We start from the raw sequence: 9115 nt of genomic DNA on the forward strand, positions 1-9115 counted from the left end.
TAAGGTCTTCTAGGACTTTTTGTAAACAAGTCCCCACCCACATCTGAAGGCAACCCCAGGCAGGTAAAAAAACAGCAACATACTAAGACATTCAGAAAATACAATCTTTTGCATAAAAGCCCAGAGAAAACTATAAGGGTGCAAGAAACCAGTATATTTCCAGCTTCAAAGAGCATTTATTACATTAACTAAAGAAGGGTTATCGAAATCCACACTAATAGTCAAATCCTGTTACAACTTAAAAGGGACTTTCCAAAGTCTTTAGAGGTAGTGAAATTTTGTACTGAACATCACTGAAGTAAATGGTCCACTGGGCTGGGCCTTTGGACTTTTTGGTTATATGGCCTCTGCAGTAAAGGTGTTTTGCTATAACTGGATTTGACCTCTTCCATGTAAGAAGATCTAAATTTTTAATGCAAAGTATTCTGGAAAATAAAAAAAAAAATAGAAAAGTCATTTATTCCAAAATTTATAGATAATCCACACCACAGTAGCCAATATATTTCAACTGTGTCATTTTAATGTTATCTTTTATTGAGTAATTCTCTAAAGAGCTTAACGGAATGGACGCTGATTTAGACTTTGCAAAACTGGTTACTCTAACAAATAATATTCCCACAAGGGCAAGCTCAAGCACTTAGGATGCATACCTTGACGTATGCAAAAACTCAGGTTTACAGCTCTTCAGAAAATAGGTTGACAACCAGTCTGTGTCACAATAAACTTTGTTCCTTTTACTATTCTAGGATACTATGAAGTCTATGTTAAGAATTATACAATTAAAAAAATTTATACTCAGTCAACTGTTTCTCAGAACATGCTTTTTTTTTTTTTTTTTTTTTTTTGAGACGGAGTCTCGCTCTGTCGCCCAGGCTTGAGCTGGAGTGTAGTGGCGCGATCTCGGCTCACTGCAAGCTCCGCCTCCCGGGTTCACGCCATTCTCCTGCCTCAGCCTCCCAAGTAGCTGGGATTACAGGCACCCGCCACCAGGCCCAGCTAATTTTTTGTATTTTTAGTAGAGACGGGGTTTCACCGTGTTAGCCAGGATGGTCTCGATCTCCTGACCTCGTGATCCGCCCGCCTCGGCCTCCCAAAGTGCTGGGATTACAGGCGTGAGCCACCATGCCCAGCCTCCATTTTTCTACTACCTAACAAACTATAGCTCAACGTGGCTTTTAAGACAATGAAGTTTTAGAATGAAAAACGCAACACGGCACTTTCCTTTGGTTAAGAAATTTAATTTAGTACTAAAGGTTTAAAGCAGAGTGTTCTGTATGTTTTATATCTACTCCTAAACACAAAAATTTTCTTCCAGGTAACTTTAAAATTAATTTGAAACATAAAGTTCCTTCAGAAAATCAAGAGTCCTGATTGAACAAGGGAATCATTTATTTATCACCTATAATTGACGAGAAGTCTGACTGTAAAGTATTTTAAGATTACCAGAAAGGATCTTCCCTTAGACAATCTCATGGTTAAAGAAAATTGTCCATTCTTCTATTTAGTCCTGTGGTTCTCTACATTAGATAAAGGCCACCGAGTATCACACATGCAGAGCTTGATGCTCAGCTTCCTTGTAAAAGCTTGTAGCCTTAATCAGCTTATACACACGATAAAAACAAGTAGACACCGGAGATGACCTTAGTGGCAAAAAGCGACATGAGAGAATGGTACAGTAACTAAGGTCTGTACCCATAAGTGTATGTTCTTATCCTTCTGGCACTTGAAGTGAAATCTTTAGCCACTCGGCCTGACACCTAAATTGGATAATTTATGTCAATTTATATGGATACACCTTCCTGGGTTTTCTTTTGATTAGAGAATTGCAAAATAAAAACATTAGGAAACCATTACTGTGGCAGAAAGTCTAAAACCAGATGACATAAACCATACCTCTGGTTGGTTGCCTCCGATCCCACATCAAGACTAAACCCAACCTCATCCCCACAATTTCTTGTGATTGGTGAGGAACTATAAATGACTCCCATCCAAGCTTATACCAGAAAAAAGGAGCATATTTTCTACAAATTATATCATTTTTAATCCATTACCACATTATTTTAGGGGAACTACAAAAAAAAGTGGCTTAGCAAGCCCTGAATAACATTATATAAAATTTTCTCATCTATTTTATGAAATTTTATCAACCTACCTAACACAGTTGTAGTGAGAATGATTGACGTACTTACTATGAAGCATTTAGGGATCTTAGGAGGAAAAGAGCCAAAAAGAAATCAAGTAAGTGGCTATTTTTCTCTCATTTTTCATTAATATAAGATCATAAGTACGACAGATTTTTATGTTTGTTTGAGACGGAGTCTTGCTCTGTCTCCAGGCTGGAGTGCAATGGCACAGTCTCAGCTCACTACAACCTCTGCCTCCCAGGTTCAAGCGATTCTCCTGCCTCAGCCTCCCGGGTAGCTGGGACCTACAGGCGTGCACCACCACGCCCAGCTAATTTTTGTATTTTTAGTAGAAACGGGGTTTCACCACGTTGGCCAGGATGGTCTCAATCTCCTGACCTCGTGATCCGCCCGCCTGAGCCTCCCAAAGTGCTGGGATTACACGTGTGAGCCACCACGCCAAGCCCACATTTTTTTTTTTAAGACAGAGTCTCAGTTGGGTCCATGGCTCACGCCTGTAATGTCAGCACTTTGGGAGGCCGAGGCGGGCGGATCATGAGGTCAAGACATGGAGACCACCCTGGCCAACATGGTGAAACCCTGTCTCTACTAAAAACACAAAAATAGGCTGGGCATGATGGCTCACGCCTGTAATCCCAGCACTTTGGGAGGCCAACGCAGGTGGATCACGAGGTCAGGAGTTGAAGACCAGCCTGGCCAGGATGGTGAATCGCCATTTCTACCAAAACTACAAAAATTAGCCAGGTGCGGTGGCAGGCACCTGTAATCCCAGCTGCTCGGGAGGCTGGGGAGGAAGAATCGCTTAAGCCCGGGTGGCAGAGGTTGCAGTGAGCCAAGACTGCGCCACTGCACTCCGGCCTGGGCGACAGACCGAAACTCCATCTCAAAAAAAAAAAAAAAAAAAAAAAAAAATTAGCCAGGCGTGGTGGCGGGCGCCTGTAATCCCAGCTACTCGGGAGGCTGAGGCAGGAGAACTGCCTGAACCCAGGAGGCAGAGGTTGCTGTGAGCTGAGATCGCGTCATGGCGCTCCAGCCTGGGTGACAAAAACGAAACTCTGTCTCAAAGAAAAATTAAAGACAGAAGCTGGGCACGGTGGCTCACAACTGTAATCCCAGCACTTTGGGAGGCCAAGGCGGGCAGATCACGAGGTCAATCCTGGCTAACACAGTGAAACCCTGTCTCTACTAAAATTACAAAAAATTAGCCAGGTGTGGTGGCAGGCCCCTGTAGTCCCTGCTACTAGGGAGGCTGAGGCAGGAGAATAGCGTGAACCCGGGAGGCGGAGCTTGCAGCCAGCCGAGATCACACCACTGTACTCCAGCCTGGGCAACAGAGCAAGACTCCCTGTTTAAAAAAAAAAAAAAAAAAAGGCCAAGCACGGTGGCTCACACCTGTAATCCCAACACTCTGAGAGGCCACGGCGGGAGGATCATGAGAGGTCAGGAGATGGAGACCATCCTGGCTAACGTGGTGAAACTCCCTCTCTACTAAAAATACAAAAAAAATTAGCCAGGCGTGATGGAATGCGCCTGTAGTCTCAGCTAATCGGAGGCTGAGGCAGGGGAATCGCTTGAATCCGGGAGGCAGTGGTTGCAGTGAGCCGTGATCGAACCACTGCACTCCAGCCTGGGCGACACTGCCAGACTCCATCTCAAAAGAAAAAAAAAAAAAAAAAAATCAAAGAATCACTTGAACCCAGGAGGCGGAGGTTGCAGTGAACGCAGACTGCGCCACTGCACTCCAGCCTGGGCTACACTGCACTCCAGCCTGGGCTACAGAGCGAGACTCCGTCTCAAAAGAAAAGAAAAAAAAAGTGGATCTCGTCATATCTTGTTACCTAAGACTTTTCGTACACAGTTTTCTGTGCTAGTCTACAGTAGAGCTCTATTCACTCATCTTACCCAAATAAAGTGTACATACAGATATATTCATAATTTCCAAAATCCCCACCCTGTTAAGTCTAGAGTTTAAAAGGCCCAAGATAATGAAAGCCACCTTTAGAAGTACTTAAGTACTCTGTTGCATCACTTCCAAAAGGGCCTCTGAGCAGCAAGCTGCAGAAATAATTCACAGCTTTGACTCCTTCGGCAATTTAGGGCAAACAATACTTTCCATGGCCTAGTTATCACCTAATTTAACTCTTTCTACCTTTTAAGATCAATGGATATATAATAGTTTTATCAGTAAGATAACCAAATATTAAACCAAAGTTAACAAATTTAAAACAAGACAATCTCTAATACAGAACTTGTCACCAGACTGTCATGATGGACTTGGAGGGGAAGGTATCTGAAACTATATTCTGAAATCTAAGCAAAAAAATCCACAATTCCTCCAAGAGTTTGTCCCAAAAGGCAAAGAACCAATTTTCTAAAAGCAGCAAAGAAAAGCTTCAGAAGAGAATTTTGTATACTTAGGCACACAAACACAAGGTCTAAAACCACAAAAAACCTCACCACCCTCCCCCAAGCCCCTTCTTAAAACTTACTTTTTGCTACGTTCTTCATGGCCGTTGGCACTGCTCAACTTGTTCTCATCCTAAGCAGGGTTGATAGAAGAACATCATGAGGACGAAGTGGTAACATTTCAAGTTGTCAAAGGGTAAAGGGAACAGGAATAAGAAAATACAAAACAATTTTAAAACTAATTATTTACTTATAGTTTAACATGGAAGGCTATAAAAAAATTTAGATGGGTATGTGTTTAACCACTTTGTTGCTTACATTTAAGTCATCAAGATACAAAAATAAAACTTTCCATATTAACATGTTAAATTTTACTTTCTTATATAGTTTAGATATTAAGTTATCCAGATTTACAATGCTGAAGTGGTTAAATATAATTTCCATAAAACATGAAGTCCTGTTTTGAGTTTTATTCCATGTGCTATGGTCCCTTTGGTCAGTACCATGGCTCTATTTCTGCCTAAGCCCCAAGTGGCCATGCTAGCAGCCAGCCACTATCGATTTCCTGTGACCGATGCCATTCCTGAGATCTTCGCCCATTTCCGTTGGAGGGTTGGGACTGTAAGAGCTTGATGCCACCTCTGTCACACATCTCGCCCTGAAGCAAACAGGGATTCACACTGCTTTAGTAATGTTGACTCCCAAGAACCCAAGAAAGTCAATTAATAATCCACCAAGTCCAGCCTAAACATTTCCTACTTCCATACCTGTTTACATGGAATTACATCCATGTTAAAAAAAACTAAGACACAAGAATCTTAACATTAAAACAGAAAGCAGCTCTTCAAGAGTCTAAGCATTACAAAATTACATACACTATTTAAATCTATCAAGAATTCATCCAAACTGGTACCACATGGTCGTGCTATACAATCCAAAACAAATGTATTATTTTTAAAAGGTTTAGTGAAATGTTTAAAGTTTGATTACATCAGCTATAGGAGTAAAGTGCTAACTTACAAAGCTTACAGTTTGTGACACCAGTGATAATGCATGCATACTGCTATTTTCACCACCAACTGGTGAAACAATGAAAAGACAGTTTACTTTTACTGATACCGAAATGAGTCAAAGACTATATTAGCCAATATAATTCCTTTGTTTTTAGTGTGAAATACTATGGTAGGGCCTAATTAAAAATAAAAACAATATGGAGAACAGTAAAACAGTCATCAAGTGACTCTAAGCTGTGATACTGCCTCTTGTATTTTTTTTTTTAATTTCTATTCAGGGATCCAAGAATTTTAGTAATTATTAACTGAGCAGCAGATTGCCACTGGACTGTTTTAAGATTTACTATCACCAGTCTTACACAGATACATAAATTTTAAAATCTCACCCATTTCTTCTTATAAGACTATTAGAAGATTTAACTTGCCACAGACTGGTTATGCTTTGTTATTCTTGGACCCCTGCTTTTTCCCAAACCACTACATTCACCTTTTTGCTATACCAAACTGGAGGTGGTAATTCTTAGTTGAGTCATTTTACCTAGGGGACCACGGTACAGCGATAAGTCACTCAATTACTACCTTATGATTGACAGTTCACACTGGAATCAAAGGTGAATTCATGGGAGTAGAGGTGAGATATCGTTAGGCAAGTCTACAAAGAGAGATAGATGGGCATTTATTCATCACGCTGAAGTGAAACTACTGCACAATATTATTACATCAATAGCATATATTTACTTTTGTAAGTTACACGTAATGCATCTCTGATAAGATAAATCAAGAGGGCTCCGGGGAGGTTAGTTTACATTTCAGCAGTAGTTTCGTGAATAATGCTAAATTAAGAAATATATAAACCTCACCGACATGTTTTTTCTCACCTTCTTGTAAGGAGCCTCAAGCATTGCTTCAATATCAATATCGTCTGCCATTTTCTCTAAACGCCTAGGAAAAGAACAAAACAATTTCTTGAGTAAACATTTTTTTGAGACGGAGTTTCACTCTTGTTGCCTATATCGTCTAACATTTTCTCTAAACGCCTAGGAAAAAAACAAGACGATTCCGTGAGTAAACATTTTCCTTTTTTTTTCTTTTTTTTGTGAGACGGAGTTTCGCTCTAGCTGCCCAGGCTGAAGTGCAGTGGCGCGATCTTGGCTCACTGCAAGCTCCGCCTCCCAGATTCAAGCGATCCTCCCACCTCACCTCCCGAATAGCTGGGATCACAGGCGCCTGCCACGACGCCCGGCTAATTTTTGTATTTTTGGTAGAGACGGGGTTTCACCATGTTGATGAGGTTGGTCTCGAACTCCTAACCTCAAGTGATCCGCCTGCCTCTGCCTCCCAAACTGCTGGGATTACAGGCGTGAGCCACCGCGCCCGGCCTGGTAAACGTTTTTCAAATCGACTGAATTTTTTTTCTCAGCCGACACACTCGAAAACTTAAGAAAAACCTCCATAAGCCCTACAATGAATGACTAAAGTGACACGCACTTTAACCAGGTTTGGCTTACGTAAATAAATCCTAAACGCCTCTTACACGAAACACATGAAAATGAAGACTTCAATATCCAATATTTAAAACTCTGCTATCAACTCCAAAAACAGAAACTGGGAGACCCGAACAAGAGCGCCTCTTTTCGCGCAAAAACCCGCGCTGCCATTTTAGGGGCAAAGGGAAACTCCCTCCATTGGGAGGGGTTATGGAGCCAAGGCAGCGTTCAACTGACGCCATGTTGGGAGGTCGCGGCCGGCCCAGGCCTCGAAGGAGACCGGTCACCATTCTACCGCGGCCTCTCGGGGGTCCCTACCGCCCCAAGAATCCAGACTATACCCGACCGGAAAATAAGGGCGCGGTCACTGAAACAGGGCCGATTTCTCGAAAACCACCCCCCACCCCGGTCGCTAAAGACCGCCAAGAGCGCCCTTCAGCCCAAAATGGAGCCAAACCTCGAGAAAGCTAAGATAATACGCGGGTCCGCAACGCCCCTGTACCTGTTCCGGCCTTCGGGCGCCTGTGGTGCTCGTGTTCGGGAAAAGGTTTCTGCTGCTGCTGCTGCCGCCGCCGCCGCCGCTGCTTCTGTTGCTACTGTTAAGCCCCTAAGGCCCAGGCCGCGGAACCGCCCAGCCCGAATATCGGGCTCCAAGGACGGCTAGGCCCGAGCGAATCTAAAAAAAAAATGGAATTAGAGAAGCCCACGCGGGAGAGCAGGACGGCGGCTTCGGCAGCTCAGGATCCACCCCTGCGACAGCGTCGACAAGCTCCCTGAAATGGCGGCCGCTGCTTCCCTGTACTCACATTCACCAGCACACATACACACACACAAACACACGGGGCCTCACAGAGCCCTCAGCACGGGCTCTCGCGAGAAGCTGCCCCAAGCTCCAAATCTGAGCGGCCGAAGTATCGCGAGATCGAAGTATAGCTGCAGCGGCTGTAGCCCAATCTCGCGCAATGATTGCGCCATAGACATTCCCATCCCCCATTCAGAGAGGGGCCTTTCACTCCCCCTTCGCATAAGCACCCAAATCTCGCGAGACAGAGCGGTCTCTAGGGCAAAGACAGTTGGTAGGCTGCCTGTCAATCTTTCAGAGAGCTCCTCGCTGAGTGGAGCTCAGCGGTCACCTCCCCCTCGTGGCGCCTCCTCATGGCCATCTGAAGATTCCTCCGGCACAGCGGATCGCCCCCGCTCCGGCCTCCCACACAGATAGCTGTCAAGGTCGCCATAAGGCAACCTAGTCCTTATAGCGATAGGATAAAACGGCCGTATTCAGATTATCCGCTGAGGGTGGAGACGAAGTGGAAAAGTGTATCAGAAGGCCAGAAGAAGAGACCTTTAGGGGTAGGGGGAGAGGGGGAGATAATAAAAATAGATTTCCCTGTCATTTGGAGCCAATGGCGCGGCCTCCGCTGTCGAGCTTAGAAACAACCTTGGAAATAGTGGAGAAAAGCAAAGAAAATGTGGAAAAAATAAACTCTTGCTTCCCTTGGCATGGGATCAGTTTTGTGCCCCGAATTTAATCAGCTCTTGTGTCAGGGTTGCTACCATTCCTTCAAAAATGTTCCCCTTCCTGAATATTACTGAAGAATTTGGTGAAAAAAAAAGACATCCCCCACAAAAAAAAAAAAAAAAGTCCCCCTTCCCCCTGGGACCTGGCTCCTCTCCCCTGAAGTCTTCTAGATGCCAGGTAATTAGAGTATGAATTAGCCATTTGTTCTCTGGTCAGTACTGTGTGAGGTTTCCTCCTAGATGCTGGGAAAAAAAAAGCTGGAAATAAGTCTTCAAAGCAAAAATCTTACCCTCTAATCTTAACAGTCTAATGATTGAGGGCAGAAAAGATTAGAAATGAGACGCCTTGATTAGTGTAACTAGCTGCTCCAACACTGTGTGACCTTGGACAAGCAAATTAACCTCTCAGAGCGGATCTTTCATTTCCTGATTTAAAAGAGGACATACTTAGTAGCTAGTCTAAGCTACTTGAGACTGAGGAAGGCAGGTAATGCTAACTACTGAATTTTTAGAGGTTAGCAGGGCATGTCTGCCCAAGTGGACCCTC

The 9115-nt window shown here is 43.7% G+C and overlaps 1 protein-coding gene across 6 annotated transcripts in view; it reads right to left on the reverse strand.

Moving 5' to 3' along the window:
* Nucleotides 1-8057, reverse strand: part of RBM39 (RNA binding motif protein 39) — a 39343-nt gene extending 31286 nt beyond the window's left edge. The window contains exons 1-4 of one of the 6 annotated variants that reach the window (XM_054541413.2): nt 6442-6508; nt 6143-6215; nt 5054-5208; nt 4634-4683 (exon numbers count right to left, since the gene is read on the reverse strand). In XM_054541413.2, coding sequence (XP_054397388.1) covers nt 4634-4683; nt 5054-5089 — 86 coding nt within the window. In that variant the 5' untranslated portion in view covers nt 5090-5208; nt 6143-6215; nt 6442-6508. 6 annotated transcript variants of the gene reach the window in all.
* Nucleotides 8058-9115: the final 1058 nt, after the last annotated feature.

Source organism: Pongo abelii, chromosome 21 (genome assembly GCF_028885655.2).
Source record: "Pongo abelii isolate AG06213 chromosome 21, NHGRI_mPonAbe1-v2.0_pri, whole genome shotgun sequence".
Lineage (NCBI taxonomy): Eukaryota > Metazoa > Chordata > Mammalia > Primates > Hominidae > Pongo > Pongo abelii.